The sequence below is a fragment of the Populus euphratica genome, unplaced genomic scaffold (genome assembly GCF_000495115.2).
Source record: "Populus euphratica unplaced genomic scaffold, PopEup_1.0 scaffold678.1, whole genome shotgun sequence".
Classification (NCBI taxonomy): Eukaryota; Viridiplantae; Streptophyta; class Magnoliopsida; order Malpighiales; family Salicaceae; genus Populus; species Populus euphratica.
In genome coordinates, this window is record NW_011500549.1 from 60,563 (window position 1) to 82,376 (window position 21,814).

General features: G+C 30.9%; 1 protein-coding gene across 1 annotated transcript; it reads right to left on the reverse strand.

The window, feature by feature from the left end:
* Positions 1-7,781: 7,781 nt before the first annotated feature.
* Positions 7,782-9,634, reverse strand: LOC105115333 (transcription repressor MYB4-like). Its single transcript, XM_011012180.1, has 3 exons — positions 9,236-9,634; positions 8,987-9,116; positions 7,782-8,772 (listed from the first exon to the last, which is right to left on the reverse strand). The coding sequence occupies exons 1-3, from the start codon at positions 9,369-9,371 to the stop codon at positions 7,950-7,952; spliced, it is 1,089 nt and encodes a 362-aa protein (XP_011010482.1). The 5' UTR covers positions 9,372-9,634; the 3' UTR covers positions 7,782-7,949.
* Between the last annotated feature and the right edge of the window lie 12,180 nt (positions 9,635-21,814).

Below are 21,814 nucleotides of genomic sequence, written 5' to 3' on the forward strand. Positions count from 1 at the left end.
ATTAGTGAATTTATTTAATCAAAATTCACTCACCTTTCATAAGTTTTTTCATCTTTCAAGTAGTGAGGGTAATAGAAAATAAAAGTTTTGAATAGTCTAATAATAATTTGTTATATTTTGATAAGAACATGTCATCAATAAATCATATAAACAATCTAACAAATATATTTATAAACTAACAAGATAAAGTTAGACTCAAGAAAAGGTATAGTCATGCTACCCTAACAAAATGATATTAAAAAATATAATTTTGATTTGATTATTAGATTGGATTCAAGTTTTTCTAAGAGATTCTCGACACCAAGTTCTATAGAAAGCTTCAAAGACCCTTAAATTATGCTTCAGTTGTGCTATTTGAGCCAATTTTATTATTTTTTTGAATTATATGTTATGGTTTTTTGTGTTAATTTTCACTTTTGTTTAGGGATTATGATTTTCTTCCCTGACAAGATTGGTTTTAGACTTATTTAAATACTTGTAAACTTTTTAGAGACAACAAACTCATTAGATTTTATTATCATAAATAAATCTACACTTAGGATTCTTGTAGTATAACCTTATTTTGACCTAATACTCTATCTTTCTATTCTTTTATCTTTTTGTTTGTGCTTTTGTCTACATCATAAATTTATTTATTTTTCCAAAAATATTCATTGTTGAACCAAATTCATTCATATATAAAAAATGTTCAATGTTTAACACTCTTTCTTAAACCTCTTGGAAGCAATTCCTAGAATATTTTTCATTTCATTAAATCTCAAACCTTTAGGTTTAGCAATATTAATTTTTTTCTCAATCCAATTATTAAAAAAAAAACAAAACAAAACACAAACTTAAGATTTAAGTATAGAATTTCTCTTTTCCTTTAAGTTGCAAGAGTAATAAAAAGTCTTACAATGTTCAACTTTGCTATAATTGTAAAGGTGTCGGTGCAATCAATTCCAAGTATATGAAAACATTCTTTAATAACCAATCTTATTTTCAACTTTAGTGCAGAACCATAGGACTCACATTATCCTTGTAATTCCAAGTCTTATTTTTAGGCTTATCTACATGCTTCCAAGTTTTTTTCTTCTTAATAATATAAATTTCTTTTTACATTGCTCTTTAGCCTTCATGTTTACTTGCTTTTTTATAGGCTATTGGTTCTAACATAATATTGCTATATATATCATAAATTTCATAAAGAGGCCAAGTACCTCTAACTATAAATTCATAATCATTATTATCACCAATCACTTGTTAATCATAAAAAACTTCAATTTTCATATAATTATCTTCAATCTTAAAAGTTTAAACTCATTTTTAAATTCTTTTTTCCTCAATTCTAGGCAGCTTCTTTATCAAATATTATATCTCTACTAATGAAAATATTTTTAGTTCTCAAGTTATAAATTTTGTAATCCTTGGTTGACTATTATTTCTTATAAATATAATTTTTTTTATCTTTTCATCAAGTTTACTCCTCTCTTTAGATATATAGTCAAAACAAATGCAACCAAACACCCTTGCATGTTTAAGTGTTTGTTCCATTCCATTCCAAGATTCAATCTAAGTCATATCTTTAACTACTTTAATTGGTATCATGTTAAACAAATAGACAATTATTTTTATGGCCCTATCCTAAAAACACTGGTGCATCTTCTTCTTTGCTAATAAATATCTTGTCATCTTCATGATTGTCCTGCTTTTCTTTCTCTGCAGCTTCATCCTATTAAAGAGATGACTTCTAGTGCATTAATACTATATTTCAAAATCGATATAAAAACCATCAAATTCTGTAGAGGAATGCTCATTACCATTATCAATTCTAAAATTCTTTAAAGATAAATCACTTTAAGTTAATTTAAAGCTTTTAAATACTCCAAACATATCAAATTTATATTTTAGAAAGTAAATTCTTGTCATTCATATACAATCATTAAAGAAAAGTAATGAATACTTCTATCTAAAGAAAGTGTTCTTAAAGCCTATATAAATTTGATTGCATTAGTTGCGACTTTTCTTGGCTTTCCATGTTACAAAATTAAAAAATGGCAACATGTGTTGTTTTCCTAAATGACAACTTTGTCCCATATAATTGTATTCTTCAATGGATGGCAAGCCTAGGGTATTTTACAATTTCATCACTTACCAAACCAATATATAGAACAACATTATGGATAAGCATATTAGGGATTATATGCAAGAAACATACAACAAGAGTAGTTCTATTAGAGATGTTTTCTAAGAGAGATCTATAAGAAAGTGTGGTCATGAGGATGAGCACAAGACTATATTTACTACTAAGATTAATGACAAGAGTAGTTATTGTAAGTACTAATATGAAATTTTTTTTTTTACAGATACATTGCCTAAAAATATATATTTCCTCGCTCTTGGTCGAAGTTTATCTTTTGTAACATGAGTATAAGTAAAACAACCAAATACTTTTAATTTAAATTAATCAGTAGAAGAGTTAGACCATACCTCATATGAAATCTTCAACTTTAAATAGTTAATAAAGATTTATTTATCATATAACAAGCCATGTTAATTGTTTATCCTAAAACTTCATTGATAATCTAATATGTGAGAGTTACAATATGCTCTTTCTAATAGTATCATATTCATACGTTATGTAACCCTATTTTGTGATGGTGTATTCCTGATAGTGTGATGCCTAATAATTCCTTCATTCTAATAGAATTCATCAAACTTGTCAAAATGGTTTGAATGCTTTTCAATATCTTCTTTTTAAATAGTAAAGTGTCAATATAATACATCTTACAATTATTTCTAGACCATAATTATAATTTTTTGTTAATCAATCTCTCTAAATTAAGCTCTCTATATCAAATAATTTCACATCAATCAATCAAGATATTACAGTTATCCCCTTTTAAATTGATGTTGATGGATCATAAAGTATTAATTTATCAACCAAGAATTGATGTCGATGATGAGATAAAGCCTTGATAAACATATTAGCTATTTAAAACTTAGTGGATATCTAAAAAAAAAAAAATCACGTTTTGGTCAAGTGGTTCAAGAATAAAATGACAACATACTTTAATATGTTTAGTGTGCTAATAAAAAATTGGGTTAATAACAATTTAAAAATCATTAGTGTTAATATAAAAAATTAAAGAGTTGGAATAAGTTGAGAAATACACAATTCTCCCAATATACTCTGAAGCCAAACAATCTCAATCTCACATTATATGGATGACATATCATACTATTTAAACTCGATTTAGGATTTATAAACTTGATCCTTCTTCTTCCTCATTTAAGAAATAAGAGCATTATCAAGAAATATGCATCAACTAACAACTAAACAATAAAGCTTTACATCACTTCTTAATTAAGGTTTTACACTACTTGAAGGTGACAAATACATCACCTTTTTTCTTTTAAAAATACATTCAGACCATCCTAAAATAATCAAAAATAAATATCAAGATATTATACTTCACCTTTTAACATAATAGGAAATAGACTCTAAAGATCATAATGAACATAATCCACTATACTCTTGGTATGATGAATAGTCACACTAATTTCACCCTGCACCATTTACCATTAATACAATGCTCATATAAATCTAATATGCTTATTTTTTAACCATACAACAAATCTTATTTTCTTAGCTCTAGCATTCCTCTCTCATTTACATATCTCAACCACATGTGTCATAACTAAGCAAAAGCACTATCTAAATCAACCACAAATGAGACTCTAGCTAGATTAACAATTGTTGAACCTTAAAAAAGGTATAGGTCATTAACCGGATTCATTTCATCATGATAAGAGCACCCTTACAAACCCTTAAAACTCCACTTTTAGTATAATAACTATAACATTATGAATCAAGAATGTTGTTATCCAATTTTTTACTAACCTTTTTTATAAAAAATTTGAAAAATCCAAAAATAGTGAAAAACAATGAAAATCCAACAAATATGTTTTTTAATATATTTGTATTATTTTTAGCATTTTCAACGACGTCTAAAAAAGAATTTAAATTTTCAAAGGTCTTTCTAACGCGTTTGACTTTTCACGTGTCATTTTTAAAAATCATTGATTTTTCTCGTTGAGTCAACATTGATATTGCTCATTTTCAAAAAAATATAAAAAAATAAAAAAAATCAAAATTTATAAAAAAAATAAAAAAGTTGAGGAACCAAGTTTGAAAACCTAGTAATATTTTTACTTATAAATACTAATTTCCGCAACATACACATAAAGGAAGGGAGCAATTTTGAAAGAAAAAACACAAGAAAACCTAAACCTATCTCTAACCAAATAGCCACCCCATCTCCTCCTGCTGCTCCATCTTCTCTACTCTGAAGCCAAAGCAGAGCCGTAGTCCCAAGACCATCTCTCTTCCCTCACACTACCTAACACCAGCCCTTCTTTTCCCTTGGCATACAGCCATTCCTAATCGTTCCCTCTTCTAGCTAACCAAAGCCTTTTCCTTTCCCTTGGCTAAAACCTAAACAAACAGCCTCCCAACACCATTTCCTCCATTTTTTCCCATAGTCGTCCCTCCTTTCTCTCTTAGTCACCTCCTCCTTCTCCTTCTCACTAAATTTTCCATCTCTTAAAACAAGCTAACCTCTCCCCGTCATCTTTCCCTCTCAATTGACCCATCAACCTCCCTCACCTGGCCAACACCAACAAATAACCACCCGCCTTTCTTCCTCGGATTTTTCTTCCTCTCTTCTTCCTGTCCCGATCAAACCCAACCAGTTCTTCAAGACCAGAACTAACCGCTCCCCGTTGGTCACCTCCTCCTTCTCCTTCTCACTAAACCTTCCATCTCTTAAAACAAGCTAAACCTCTCCCCGTCATCTTTCCCTCTCAGTTGACCCATCAACCTCCCTCACTTGGCCAACACCAACAAATAACCACCCGCCTTTCTTCTTCGGATTTGTCTTCCTCTCTTCTTCCTGTCCCAATCAAACCCAACCAGTTCTTCAAGACTAGAACTAACCGCTCCCCGTCGACCAAACCAGGTCTCCATCTCCACCAGCTGCCACCCATTCCTTTCTCCTCCAATAGTAGCCCAAACATAATAGATCAAACAGAACCCGCTGACCACAATCCACAATCGTCCACCTCTGTAATCCAACCACAGATGCCCTGACTTCGGAGCCATTCACCGCCTGTAAAAGAGAAGAAGAAAGTGAAACGAATCTAAATGGAAAGTAAAAAAAAATCAGATATTAAAAAACAACCTAAAACAGACTGCTTGTTACGCTTTTGGGTGTTTTATAGGTCATCGCCGGTGCAAAAGGGAAGACGAGAAGAAGCTAAGCCAGATCCACCCGGTCCCCTGATTTTTCTTACGACAGTTTGGGTGTTTTATAGGTCATCGCCGGTGCAGAAGGGAAGATGAGAAGAAGCTAAGCCAGATTCACCCGGTCCCCTGATTTTTCCTATAGCAACTGACGAATGGAGAAGACGCGCTGCCATGATTTATGTAGTTTCAGAGGGCTTCCCGACATTGTTCCTGAATTTTTGAGGGTTCATTTTCTAAATTTAAAATTCTTTAATGTGTTGTTTGGGTTGTTTTAAAATTTGATTGAATTATAAATATGTAATAGGTGTGTGCTTAAACATAGTAAAAGGAAAGTGTTTGAGTGGGTGTTTTGTCATTATTTTTTTATGTATGTTTGTTTATGATAAAACCAAAAAGAAAAAAAAAAGAAATTAAAAGGACAAAAAAAGAAAAAAAAAAGAAAAAAATAATTTTTTAAAAAAAAAGAAAAAAAAAGAAAAAAATAATTTTTTTAATTTTCATTGAATTTGGTTTATATTTCAAAAAATATCAAAAAATATTTGATTTTGCTTTTGATATTTAAGGTTATGATCTTATACATAAAACATATTCTTGATATTAAAAAAAAAAGTTGTTTGTTTGGTTTTTGTGTTGACAGTAGATTTTTTTATTTAGCAAGATAAGGATTTTCTTACTAAGGATAACTTGTTTTCAAAGTTTTTATAGACCATTAACAAGACAATTTGGAAAACTTGTTTACATCAAGTTACGAAACAGCTTACCTTAAATATGATGTGTTAAGAGTGTTAATACTTTCTCTAGTCACAACCAACCCCTTACTCATGAATCTCCAACAAAAACCAGAATACCTGAGTTTCCTATTAACCCTGAATAAAATACTAAGTGGTGACTCCCAACTCAACAAATTAAGCAAACGAACTAAAATTACCATCGACATCGCGTGAGGACGTGCGATAAAAAAGACTAAGAAAACCTAAATTCTTTTTTTATCTCTAGAACATATTGAAGATCTAGTATCCTAACAATATCCTTATATATCCTAATTTGAATTGTACCCAAACTAACAACAAAAAGTCATTTATTGTATCCTAACAAAGAAAATATCATTAATGACTCCATAAGTGTAAAACTATCTTCTATTACAATAATTATGAAATGTACAACCCAAATAAAGAATTCACTCATCACTTAAGCTACCAATAAATACAACTAAATATTTTAGTGTCATTAGAGATTTCCCCTTCACTAGCAACTTTTACAGCATCAGACATTTCCTTCTTTTTCCTTTTTATCTTTTCATTTAGGAAAATCTTTCCTAAATTTCCCTACTTCATGACATTCATAACATTTAATTTTCCTAGACTTTGATTTTGATCTAGGTTTTTCTCCATTACTTAAATCCTTATTATTTGTTTTACCCCTCATAATCAAGCCCTTTCTACATGATTATCATTATAACTCTTTGATACTCATTCTTTTCAACTCCTTAGAGTTGAAAGAAACTATGGCATCTTCTAAATTAAAACTATTATTTTTATACAAGAAATTATCAACAAAAAGATTATAAGATGGAGGTAACAAACATAATAAAATCAAAACCTTATCCTTAAATCCAACCTTAACAATAATATTTTACAAATCTGAAATTTCTCATTTAAATTCATCAAGATGGTATTTAATGGTCATGTCTTTTTTCTTTCAGAAAGTACAAAAGCAATACTTCATATACAATTGATTCATTAGGGATTTAGTCATGTAAAGAGTTTTTATTTTTCCACAATCTAGCAGTTGTAGTCTCCTCAACAACCTTTCTTAGAATATTATCAAACAAACAAAGTTGAATAGCATTATATGCTCGTTCCATGAAATCTCATTTATTCTCTTCATCCATCTGTTTAGGCAAACTACCTGCACCTTTCAGTGCCTTAAATAAACCTTGGTGAACTAGCAAGGCATACATTTTAATACATCGTAGATTAAAGTTTTTACTATATTAAGTTTCTCTACACCAAACTTCACAACCGATATTATTTTTATCATCATTGCAAAAGCTAACTAATAACAAAGCAAGCTATGATACCGGTTTGTAATGAAAACAAATCTAACATCTCAAACCAATTGACAAATAGAGAAATATAAGAAGGACAAGCACAATCAATAACATAAGAGCCACATATAATTTACATGGTTCAATAAATTTAGGCTTACTCAATAGGCAATAAATTTAGGCTTATTCGATAGGCAAGACAATAAAATAAAATATTATGAAACAGTAAAAAATTATAAGAAGCCGCACAAAATTACTCTTTCATAGAAAATCTAAAAGAAACCTAAAAACTCACCTTTTTTCTTTCTGGCTACCAAAGTATTCAGAAAAAAAAGCTCTCACAAATAAGTCTTACGAGAAACTTGATAATTTTAGACTTTAATATGGATCAAGTACATCACTTTTTTTTTTTATTTGTGCTTACATACAAACTCAAATACATATATATATATAAACTTTAATTCGGCAATATAATGAGAATGAAATTAACATTATTATTCACTCAATTTACAAAACCTGCAGCTGATAGACTTCTCTCTTTCCTCCCCATCTTATTACCATTGCAAATAGGTAATTAAGTTTAGACCACTCCCTAATATTTCTTGTTATTGGTGATTACATATTGTAGCCTAATTCATAATCATGAAACATCCCTTCAGACTGAATAACAGAAGCGGAATCCCAAGAATTCGAGGAGGCCTTTGTCTCAAAGTCATTAGACCACCAATTCATGCCTTCCCCATAACGATTCATTTCTTTGAAACAACCAAATTCACCAATCTTATCCTCCTGTGAAGTAAAACCAGATGTTTTGCTGTTGAGAAAGTTTTCGAGCTCAGATTGGAAATTCGGAACAGGCTGGGCTGCTGCATCAGCTGGCTCTACCACGCCTGCTCTTGAAACAATAGTCAAGTCCATTGCATGGTCACCACTGCAGAATGGAATATAATTGCCTGAGGATGTTATACCATTCTCCAAGGCAACTACGCTTGAGTTGCTGGATTTTGGATGACCTTGTTGACGCGTGTCAGAATCAACTAGCTGCCCGTACATGTCAACCTTTTGTTCATCCCCTTGTTGAGGACTAGGGAAAGCATATTGCATAAGAGGGCTAAAGCTTTCTTTCAGGGATTGAAGGAGAATCTTCTCTTCGAAATGATGCAACTTGGGCCACAGTACAGGATTGTTGTAGAAAGAGATAGGGTTTTGAAGGCTTTGAAGCTGCATGTGCGGCTGGAGCCTTTCAAGCGCTGCGTTACTTAAGGCCTGTGAAGATGAGCTATCTTCTACCCGGTTGGCATCTGGATTCGTGGATGATATCCGATTGATGCTAGATTGTTTGCGTCTTCCTAGGAGCTTTTTTTTTAGTCTTGTGTTCCAATAGTTCTTGATATCGTTATCTGTTCTTCCTGGTAATTGTGCAGCAATTACGGACCATCTAATTGTACATGGAATTTAAATATATCATTTGTCCCTCCCAAGAAAGAAAAAAACGAAGAGGAATCAAAACAAAAGAATAAACCCTACAACTAAGCTACGAATGTATAAGATGAGAATCAATATCTTAAGCACAAGCATCATGGACAAAGAAAAGAAGGACAAAGCAGTGCATGTTCAGTTCCGTGGGAAAAGCTGAGAGAGAGAGAGATTACCTGCTGCCAATACTTATATAGAGGTTGCAGATGATATTGTCTTCTTCTTCAGAGAATCCACCGTGCTTGATGTTAGGCCTCAAGTAATTCAACCATCTCAGTCTGCAACTCTTTCCGCATCTCTTAAGCCCTGTAATCAAACCCATCAACTGGTCAAACAAATAATTCTAATCCACTTCCTAAACAAGAATCAAAGAGAGCTAGTCATGAGAGAACATATTTCAGAATAATATAGAGATAGATATGTACCAATTTTTTGAGGAAGTGCAATCCAGTTGCCTCCAGTACCAAAACGGTCGATATAAGCCTTAAGCTTAGCATCCTCTTCTGGTGACCATGGTCCCCTTTTCACATTGTTCTTATCACAACAAGGAGCTCGACCCATCTCTCTAGCTATGCTTTCTTCTTGTTCTCTTTCTTGAAGCAAGAAACTCTTTGAAGGCTGTCTGAGATTGTTGGGAAAATTGGGGAAGGATGACCCAAGGTTTATAGGTGGGAATAGTGGGTGATGATGTGCTTTTCAGGACAAAAAGTCTCCTCAACCTCCTCTCCTATCACAAATTCAACCCCCCATTTCTCTTTTCTCTAGGTTTTTTTTCTTTCTTCTTCTTGATAGGTTTCTCTCACTCTCTCTCTCCCTTTTGATTAGTTCGCTCATCGATATTTAACTATACATGCAACTAGACAAAGTACAACTCAAATTTCTTCAACTTTAGAATTTTATATTACAGTGCTTTTTTCCAGGTTGATTACTTTATTATTAGAACAGATTACGCTACAGATAAGTGTTAGAAGAAAGCTTCATCCTGTTAGTTTGTCTCCGATATATCCTCGAAATGTTCCAATACTATCTGCCTTAATTATAACATTAATGTTCTTGTTAATTAGGCAGTAAAAATGTGTAGGGTTAATTGTTTCATCAGTGTTATCATAAATAAATATTTTTAGTTATTATAAAATATTATTTTAACATATTTCTAGATGAAAAATATTTAAAAAAAAAACTATTATTACATTTTTAAATATTCATTAAATAGACATGATGCTACTCTTTTTAAGTGGGAGAAGAATTAAATCCAAACATTTCTTATCATGTTATTCTGTCACTTGTTCTAACAACAACTTGAACTCAGATAATCTCTTATAATTATGTCACTTTCTCTGAGTCTCGTGTTTTGGCCAAACTAAATAAAGAAGAGTACTGCTAGTTACCAGACAACCTTTATTGGCTAGGATTGGTAGCTCCTAAGTATGAGGTTGCGGGTTCGATTCAAACCTAAACCATATGCATGTGTTCGAAAATTAAAGGGAATGAGGTTGAGGGAATAATTGCACACACATAGCAGAAGTTGTAATTTATCATATTTTTCTTCAAACTTCTAGCTAGATAAACTGAAAACTTGTAATTTATCATATCATTTCAAGCAAGTGCTCTTACTCTATCTGTCGAAAGAATTTTTAATTATTTTATTGGTATTTATATAGAGCATTAACGACAATATTAATTGGTATGCAACAGTACCGTACATGGCATAAGGTATAATGGCATTCCATTCAATCTCGTGTTGCTAAAATTAAGTTGATATATGATTGCTGCTAACTTTGATTTAGCTTGTTCTGTAAGGTTTTAAGAAGATATTGCTAAACATAGATGGTAAAGAAATTAAATATCTCTTGAAATATCACTCAAAATTGATCATGTTCCCTTAGAATTCTCACAAAAACAAAAAAGGAATTTTTTGTAGTAGTTATCTAGGAGTCTCAAGGACAAGAAGTGAGAGTAACATGCTTCAAGGGGAGGCTTAGTATACGGCCTCAAGGGGAGGGTTAATATACGGCTTCAAGGAGTAAAAAGCGTCCGTGTTCATTGGAAGTCATTCTAACCTAATGCAATGAAGAATAACCTCTCAATCTCCTAAACTCCTATTCAACTAGTCCGACATTAACATGATATATATATAAATATCATGTTAATTTGAAGATAACTTTTCAGTTTTCTAAAATAACTGAAAATGATTTTATCAAAACTTGTCTTCTTGAAAATACGTGGTTTTTTATTTATTAATTTTCCAGGTTAAGAAAATGGTTCACCAATTTTTTTGTTTTTTTTATTTATTATTCATTACTTAATGGCTAATTAGTTGTTATTATCCCTGAATTATTAGCCTAGTTAACAAAGCCTACTCTTCATCTTAACGAAGCCTAGTTAAGAAACATGTTTTTTTATTAAAAAAAAAAAGTTATGAATAGAGATGAAGAGTAGTGAAGATGAAAATCAGAGAATTGTTCTCTAAAGTACACTACCTAATATAAAAAAATAGATAAACCAATCAACACAAAACCAACTTTATGATGCTTTTATGCTTTCTGGGAAATTGAAAAAAAAATGTAGAAAACATGTAATTTTTTAAAAAACAAATTTATTTTCAATTCGTAAACAAATTTTTTATTCTATTTAAAAAAACTACAAAAATTCATAATAAGTAAACACATGCTTAAACAAAGGTAACCACGCCAATTTATAGTATTATGTAGTTATTAATAAATAGAAATTGAGAGCTTGAAAGTCGAATGCCCCCAAATAAATATTCATCCAGCACATTACATATATTTATATCAGTTTATCTTGACAAGAGAAGAAAAGGAGCTGAGAAATTTATAAATAATATTACTTAATAAATTAAAGCAAAGATCCAATAAAATTACAGGGATCCTTCTTCCAGGAAAAAAAAAAATTAAGTCCAAAGATTTTCCTGATGACAACGCCAGCAGCCCTCGTTGTCTTAGAACTAATCATACAAATAATTTAATACTGAACCCTATTACGTTACAAGTTGGCTAGCTGTTTTTTATTCATAATAAAGAATACAGAGGGAGATTGCAGTATTTTGAAATGAAAGGAAGAAGAACCAAAAGACACGCAATAGAAAATTCAAGACATTTTGAAGAAGAAGCACTCATTGACCTCGGTTTCCTATTTTAATATTTTTCCATGGATTTTCTATAAGAGGAGAAGAAAAGGGAGGTCAAGAACCGGAACCAGTCAGAAATAACAACAAGAAAACTATCAAATTCAAAAAGCACTGAGTCTCATATATTAATATATATATTAACACCAAATGGAGTCGGATCTTTGGGTGGAAGAAACCATGCTTCTGTTTGTCTTTCTCTCAACCATAGAATCTCTTCATTGACACTGCATTATGTGTGTGTGTGTCTATATATATATATATATATATATATATATATATATTATCATCAATAAGACCCTCTGTAGTGAGAGCTGGTAGGGGGTGCTCCTGGTGATAAGAGGATAAACTTGGATCAACAGTGCCTAAATACAGTATAAGATGCAATCATTAACTGGTGCTCTAGCCAGGTCCATTACTCTAAGGAAGATTTATAATTCTTCAACACTATTTAGGCCTCACATTTGAACTTGATGAACAGTAAACATGCAAATATCTCTGTCTATGTCTATTAATTCTACGAATACATGCATAGTTAGGTATCCTTCGACTATATGCTGGGCTGTTTTCTTCATGCTTGATTTCTTAGTTGATGTTCAGTGACCAATAATGTGCATGGATATTCTCTAAGTAGGTATAGGGACTTTAGAGCCTCATCTTGATTAATGCTTCTTGTGAATGTTTTTTTAAACTGATACAGAACAAATTATTATCTTTACCTTTGTATTTTTTTGTACTAGCATTAAACATATATATACACTTGTAATGTATCGAAAAAACAATGAATCTAATACAAAGAATCATGGCAAAGGGGCATAATATTTTTTGCCAAATTCGCCTTCCTATCATTCTCTTCTTCTTCTTTCCATCCCTTTATCTTATATGATATCAAAGTAAATTCTTAACAACATCCATGACTTCTCCATAAACTCTCTTGCAATGTTTAGCAATAAAGAATAGTATTCTCTCCTAATCAGCTAGTAGATTATAGTAGCATTCACATTATTGTTATTATTATTATTATTATTTCAAAATGCTCATCATTATATCCCCATGAAATTAAAAAACTGAAACTATTTCTTCTAAAAGGTTCAAATCAAGCCTTTTCTTATTCAACAAGGCTTGTATAGCCTTATTGATATATCAACACCATTCCTATCAGCCTTTTTTACCTTAAAAAAACATATTAACTACCATACTAAACTTGAATCACTTATACTGAGTTCAACAGAATCATCTATTAATGAGCACTTTACTTGTATCTTTGTCTACTAATGTATTGTCTCGTATGATTGATTTTCAAAACTCTCAACTTGTTTAGATAAGCCCTAGAATTATTCTTTACTTTATTGTTGAAATCCAAATTATATATCTTCACTCCTTTTTTTTTTAACTATGATTGAACCCTGGAAAATTAGTTTTGGCTTATCCATATTGTTGGAAAGAATACAATGATGAATTGATTGGCACTAATTGTTAAGCCACTTTGACATATTTTAAGTTGTATCTATTCATATTTCTACTATCAAGTTCAAGGGTTTAGTGATCATCCTAATAGCTCTATATGAAAATCTTATCTTCTCAAAATTGTGTAGTTTACTCCCTGACCATGAAGTATTACACAAGAAAAAAAAATTATGCTTTCTACTAGATCTATGTATATTGCTAATGTGATTAACCCTTTGGCCAACATTAGTAGACAATCCATTTTTGTTAAATATTGTAACAAGTTTACTCTAGTTTCTTTTCTAGCTAGAATGGTGTTTTCAATAGGGAGTATGATACAATTCAGCAAGATTATAAAAAAAAAAAAAAAAACTTTATCCAAAAGAATGAATCAAGTTGGAATCAACCATGACAGGACACCCAAACCCAATGCCACATCTATGATAACTATCATTATATTCCTCTACCATGTTTCTCTTACTTCTTATGTACTAGCTCTTTATCTAAAAATTCTTTTAGCCTTTTTAATTTAGGTTTATAGCATCTTCAATACAACTCTTTATCTTTGACATGTAAGTGTTCCTTTTTTATAAAAAAAAACTTCCATTGAAGTCTAGCATTGATTGCTTAACCATCCACTCTTGCATCTTGCATTGAATTCTCTCTGATGTGGCTTTTATGGTTTCTCCTTCCATCAATTATCATTTTAATTATATGTCAATCCCACAAATATTAGGGCTACTGGAGGCTTACATGGTCATTAATTTCAGGATTCATGAGATTAATCGAGATACGCGAAAATTGACTCAAACACCCATGTTATTAAAAAAATTATATGTCTAGCCATTTAGGCAAGTCCAGTCGATCTCAGTTAAATTCATCAAAGTGTGTTAGTTTGGCTCCCTTTGACTTTGTCTTTAATGATATTTGAGTACCTTACCAAACTATTTGGTAAATTGATACAACTTTCTTGATATTTTTATTGATCAGTTTTTCAACTATATCTGGTTTTTTCTTTACAAAAAAAAATCCAAGGTTTATGATATTTTTGTTCAGTTTTAAAAGTTTGTGAAAATTATTTTAGAATTGTCGCATGTGTGTGATGTCATGACGATCATCCACCACTCAAATGTGTCGTCTGTCTAGGAAAATATGGTAGCACAAGTAATTCTTGTCTTTTATGGAAAAAAAGAATAGGAGTCATCACCTAATGTTCTAATCACTAGGAACCCTAATTGGTCTCATAAATCAGGTATAGAGACTAGTTGTATAAAATAAAGATATTAACATCCCAACTATACCCTACCTAAGATAAACTACATTGTTTTGTTGTCTCATAAAATCTAAAGTCTTGTTGTGGTTTCTAATTGATGGTCTTGTCTGTCTAAGATTTAAGAAAAGCTCTCCTTAATAATGAGGTTCTTATCTTAAACTTAACCTTTATAGCATCCACAAAAAGAGACTGATATTTAGAATACGTCATACGTGTAAGGTCATATCCTGGATATTGAAAGATAAACAAAATAAAAAAAAATTTATTTTTGAAATTTTGGTCAAAGTTCTCATGATTTTAATAAACTGGTTATTAAAGTCAAAATGCATGTCAAAATATATTTTTTGGTGTATGAAAAACACAATATGATTTTTAGCTTTGAGATACTTGGTCATATGCAAAAAAATATTTTTTTCTTTTTCTAAAGAAAAGTTTTATTTGTATTTTCCAAAGTAGACAAAACCAGGTATTTTACCAGATTTTGTATTTTATATTGTGATACTATTCAAAAAAAGGTATAAAAATGCGTGAGGAAATGACTAAAAATTGACCAATAGTCTACAGAGGCATCTGTTGTAATCTATTTTGGGTCCTCACACAAAAAAGAAGAAAATACAAAAAAGAAAAGAAAAATAAATAATAAAAATGACAAAAGAATGTCAAGCACCCAGAAAATAATTAAAAATTAGTTGAGAAAGTTTTACAATATAAGAATTGAAATTTGACAATATATCGTCAACTGATAAGAACTCGACTGAAAAGAAAATGCATTTTTAGGTATGTAGCCATATGCATTTTTTTAGTGTATAGAAAACTCAATATGATATTTTAGCTTTGAGAAACGTGACAATATGCACAAAAATATTTTTTTTTAATATTTTATTTTTGTATTTGTCAAAGTAAATAAAACCTGGTATTTTAATACAGGATTTTGTATTTTTAATGACATAAAATATATTTCAATACTAATCAAAAAAAGGCAAAAAAATGAGCGAGGAAATAGTAAAAATCCCAAAAAATTGTTTGAAAAAATTTTTCATAGAGAAAAAACAATTGGGTCGGGCCTAGCCAACCGAATTTGGCCCATCTACTATGAGCTGGGCTGATATCCTGGCTCAAGCCCAAATGGGATAGTTACTGTGCATCAGTAACCAACCCACACTGTATTTTGTAGTAGAACGTGAAATATTCACATTCTATATGCAAAAATACAAGCGATATCAACAAGGAAACAAATGGTGGGGAGGAGGCAGTTACCTAAAATAGTGGCGTTGCTGGTGATTCATGATGGTACGCTGTGGTGGTCGGTGGTGGTTGCAGGTGGCATCGTTACTTCTTCTTCAACCTTTTTTGTTATCCCTTGTTTTCTTCTCCTTTTTTTTTTTGTTCTTCTTTTCTTTCTTCCTCTTCGGGTCTTTTCTTTTTTTACCTTCTTTTGTTCTTCCAGCCCCTTTTCTGCTTTTTAGGCTTTAGAGCATCTCCTGTCTTCTTCTTTTCTTTTTTTCTTTTTTTCTCTTTTCTTTTCTTTTCTTTTCACCTCTGTTGTTCTCTTCTTCTTTTTTTCTTTCGGTCTTAAGTCTATTCTCCCTCTTCTTCTTTTTTTTTCTTTTTTTTTCAATCCTCCTCCTATGCTCTCTCTCCTTCTACTCTTTTCTCCTGTATTTAAAAAAAATAGGAGAGAGAGAGGTAGGGGCAGCCACTGTGCAGCAACTCCAAAAACTACAAGAAGGGCACATCCTCTCTATTTTTCGCTACTCCATGGTAGGCCACAAGTCAGAGTTTATGCAAGTGGAGTTATGGTCGGCGTCTTTTTTATGTTTAAGAGAGGGGGAAATCGGTGAAAACAAGGGGAAGAAAAATCTTCTTCTTCCCCTGCCTCACATGTCGAGGGGAAGAAAAAGAAGAAGACCCACAGTGCTGTTCAAAACGACACCGTTTCGGGTTTTTTTTTTATAATGAACAATATATGAAATGACACCTTTTTGAATAAAATGCACCATTTCATTTAAAAGAAAACGGTAGCAAAAAACATGTTAGAGTTCACATCAGTCCTTAATTTGTGATTTGTTCAATCGAGTCTTCAATTGCATCTAATTCAATCAATTTCAGTGCCTCTATTTACATGCCTTTTCTAATTTGGTTTTTAATTTTAGATTTCTTCAATTAAGTCCATAATAGGCCATCATATTTCAATATTTACACAATAAAACCTCTAATTTGATCAAATCAACTTTAAAAATTATAATTTGATCTCAGAACTTTAATTTCTTTCAATTAAAGCCTAAATTAACTTAAAAATCAAATTTTCTTGCAATCAAACCGTATATAAATTCAATTAAACCTTTAATAAAATTTAATTGAATCCATAAACAACTGATTTTTAAACTTTTCTTTATTAAATTGAATTTTCTTTGTTAATAGGGCTCTCATCAGTCAATAAAAGACCGTCAAATTTCAATCTTTGTATTTTTGAACCTACTCAACCAATTTTTGATCATTTTCTGAGCGTTCTGGCATCCTCTTTTTATTGTTATATTTTTTATAACATTTTTTATTTTTTATATTTTTTGAAGAGAGAAAAAATATGAATTGAAAAATAACTCAAAAATAGGTTATGACAAGAATCATATAAAATAATTTAAGTGTTAGGAATGTGAGTTTAGAAAACTAAATTACTATTTAAAATTGTAGGCATTCCACATTATATTTATATTTCTTGTCTTTGTACACATGAGCATAACAGAGTTAGGCAATGATATATTGTTGAAATCAACCTCTCACATTATTAGGACAGGCTTCTCTTTTATAAAATTTTTGGTCATATGACTTTTAAATTGTTATTTTTCTCATCAACTAAATAATTATACCAATTCTTCAACATCAAGCTCTTTTTTCAAAACTTTTGAATGACAACCTAATTATGCATTTTTAAAACTTATGGTTCTAGTTTCTATGTACATATAGAAAAATAAACTTGTCTTATCTTTCTTAGTTATAATTTGAATAACCTAAGATATCATTGCATGAATATCTCTACTCCTCAAAATTCATTGTCTGTTATTGTATGTTCCATTAGTCTTCATTTTCTTATGTCAAGTCCATTTTATTAATTTCCTCTTCCTTATCATAACTCTTGCCTTCATATCCTCAAATTTTTTTAATTTTCATAGATTAAAATCTTGCATTTACCTTATTATCTCATCTTTCTATGCAATTTTTTGCATCACTTTCTTTACTTTTTTTCTATTTCTTCTTTTATTCCTTGATTTTCGAAGGAAAAGTTCTTTTATATATGAAAAATAAAGTTCTCCTAACTTCTCTAATCATGATTTTTTTCAAAAAAAAGACTTTTTTTTCAAAATCACGCATACATAGAGTCTCTTGCTATCATAGATTAATGGGGGAATTGGTCACACTATCAAACCCTATTACTAGAATATTATAATCATCTAACAATATCAATGGATGTCAATTCCTTTCAAATAAGAAGATAGACACTTAAATTATTTATTTAAATAACACATTCTTTCATATCTAAAGACATAAAACTCTCACTCAGAGAGAAAAACATACCTACAAATCAAATCAAAAAAATCATACGCTTATAGTAGAAAATAAATAAAAGGATGTGAAAATTTTCATCCATGTATATAAATAATAAAAGGTGGTTGCCACATGCTCTTGTTAGCCGATGGTAACTCAAACTAAAGTTTAAAAAAAGTGTTTTATTGAGAGAAAACACTTGGTGAACTTGTTTCTTATATATGTGATGGGTTGAAATTGTTAAATATATGTACAAATATATACTTGCATACAAATTTTTTTTTATCTATGATGATAGTATTGTGATAAATGAGCTTTTTATAAATTACTATTTGATGATTTGTTGAGGTTTTGTATTTAAATCTCACCTAGCACAACTTGTAATTAATGACATTTATGTCTTCATACATGATTGTAACCTATTTAAAGCTCTTTTTTATGTTTCAAAAATATTTTAAAATTTTTTAATTTTTTTGTTTTTTTCTTTACTTTAAATTAATTTTTATTTGTATTTTTAGAATATTTTAATATACTGATGTCAAAAATAAATTTTAAAAAATAAAAAAATATTATTTTAATGCATTTCCTAGCGAAAAATACATTGAAAAGCAACTACTACCTCATGTTTAGAGTGTTTGTTTTTTAGATATTTTTTGTGGTTGTGACTTGAAAAAAATAAATTTAAAAAAATCACTTTTAATTGTAGTTGGTTTAATTTAAATATATATTTGGTTAAAATTATAGTTAAAGTTGCTATATATATATATATATATATATATATATATGAAAAAGCTATTAGGTGAATCTCACAATAAAAGGATGATATTCAATGTTTTTTTAACCATGGGTTGGAACTCTTTTTTTTATTGATCTCACCAATTCAGCCACAACTTTTTTTTCATGGATGTCACCAATTGAGCTTCTATTTTATTTTATTTTTCTTATCAAACAATAAAAAATTGTGATGCCTTCAAAACACTAAAACCATCATAAAAATAAACATATTTTTAGAAATATCCTAAACTTTGAATTCAACATAAATATGAAAGGAATATTTTTATATAAAAGGGTGGAATGATATAAAATAATATATTTTATGAAAAAAATATGGGATAACCTTCACATCTTTGCATCTAATGCAAAAATAAATAAAGTAGTAACAAAGGCTACAGTCTACGGATCCTAAACAAAACAAAGTAATTAACAAGCTACATTCATACGCAAGCTCAAAAGGTAGAGACAAGTCACCTCTATACGGACGTGCCTCTACCTCCCCTCTCCCCACAAAAATGAATAAAATAAAAGATTATCGAATTATTTTGCTGATGCAAATAAAGAAAGACGTTGTGAGAGACGTCCAGGCAATTGACTTTTGTGCTAATATAACCGTGATTAGAGCGGAACTCTAGCAGTAGTAGCATGTACTAACATACGATCAGAGTGCCAATTATTGCAAAGAAAGAGCAAACAATGGTGTTCATCGCGCTACCTCGCCTAGAGAGATCGTGTGTTACCTCTCAGTGCCTTCCTTTAATTATTTAATATTATATAAGTTAACCTCATTTCGTTACACTTAGAGATAAGATTAGTTGAAATATTAATTAATTTCCTTGAAAAATGAAAACCCAAGAACGATGTGACACATGTTGACTTTGTTATATTCCATTGGTTGACTAATGCTAAACCTAGCTAGCAAGCTAATATATGCTCACAGCATCCTTTGAATGAGAAACAAGGAGTTGATCAACCTATAATAATACATAACTAGCCCTCTGCATGCACTTTTTGTAAAATAACGCAGAAACGCCACAAACAGACGCAGTTGCTGAGCTCAGGGTGGGTGCTCTCCCCATGCCCCTTTCTCCAAGTTAATTACGGGCAATTGTCAACCCTCATTAATTTTTCTTTCCTTTTTTCCTTCTGGTAACGAACCAATATCGCTGTTGGCATCCAAGAAATTGACCCGGCTCTTATCACTTGGCAATGCCAATCATGTCATAATAATCTTTTTAAGAAATCAACAGCAAGAAAACGATCCATTTGATCATAAGGTGATGTCAACAGTGAGAATGCACAGCTTACAGTGTAAATATGTAGACAGAAATTACATTAAGAATGCTGTGGAGATTAAGCTCGTTTTGGAATTTGGAAAATGATAGCTCTCTCGTGGTAAACAAACAGAAGACAAAACAAAAACAACAAAAAATATTACGAAGAAAAGAATCAATCAGACTTCCATAACCCATGTTGATGGATTCATGTTTTCTTTCATGAAAGATACAAATAAAGAAAAGACTCGACTACAATTTGTTTCCCGTTTTGGTTAGCATGCCCTAAAACGAATCAGAATATGACAACAACAAAATCTGAAACCTAATAATATTCTGATTGGTCTTTCTTTGGTGCCGTGGGCAAGAAATTAACCCTTTTATGGTCTCTAGCTACCAGATGCAATTTCCTAGAGAAAGAAAATAATGCTGTCGGCATCTCACGGGCAAGTACAAAGTTTGACCTGTCAAGAAAGTCGACGCCATAGCCGTCTGTTAGGTATAACATAAGGAATTTGAGAGTAAGGTGGGGGGTGATGGTGTCACAGAATTTGACCCAATTGATCTCCCCTACCAAGAGTGTGTTTGTCTTTCTTGTGGCTTTAGTATTTTGAATGCACCATGAATTTTATTATTTGGTAACAAACAAAAAAATTGTGGTGGAATTGTTGGGAACCATCCAAAAAAATAAAAAAGAGTTTCAACATGTGGTTGGGAATAAACATTGGATACTAGCTTCTTTCTATGGGATTCATGAAATAGCTCTTTCATCTTCTTTTTTAAAGTATTTTTTTTTTTACTAAAGAATAATTTCAATCATGATTTTAATTAAATAAACATTTAAATCAAACCAACCATAACTAAAAATAATTTTTTTAATTTATTTTTTTATTTTTTTTAAATTACAATCACAAAAAACTATTGTAGAAACAAACACATTCTAAACCAAAATGTAGGTTTTGATGTCATTCTTGTGCTACATAACTCGGTTGTTTTAATCATTAGCAAATTACTCATTTATCAATTATGGACACTTTTCTTAGTCATTATATCTTATGGAAGGGTCCAAAGGTTAAATTTAATTAAAGAAAAATAAGGTTAATTATCATCTAATCAAACATGAGTTACGGTTGGACCCACAAATTCGCCCTAGATCGAGTCTTTGGTCTGAGATCTCACACTCTTTAGTCTTGCGTTTGGATAGCATTAGACTGGGGTCTCAATGATGCTAAGCAAAATGAAAGAATTCTATCGAGCGAACCCATTCCAATCGTTCTCGAACCTAGATTGGGAGGGGCTATCCGAGCCTCTCAATATGAAAATCTCAAGGTCTTCAAAAGGATTTTGGCCAAGCATCTTGATCGAGATGTTTTCCTATTTGTGCTGTTCTAATGTCAAACTCCAAGATAAACCTTGCCGAACAACGGGTACCTTTCAAGCATAACAATTTTCCATGCCCTGAACCCTACATGCAGGCTCTGGGAATGAACTTAAGCTGGAAGCACCTTCACATGCATCCTACTTATGTAGGCCTGCATTAAATATTCAC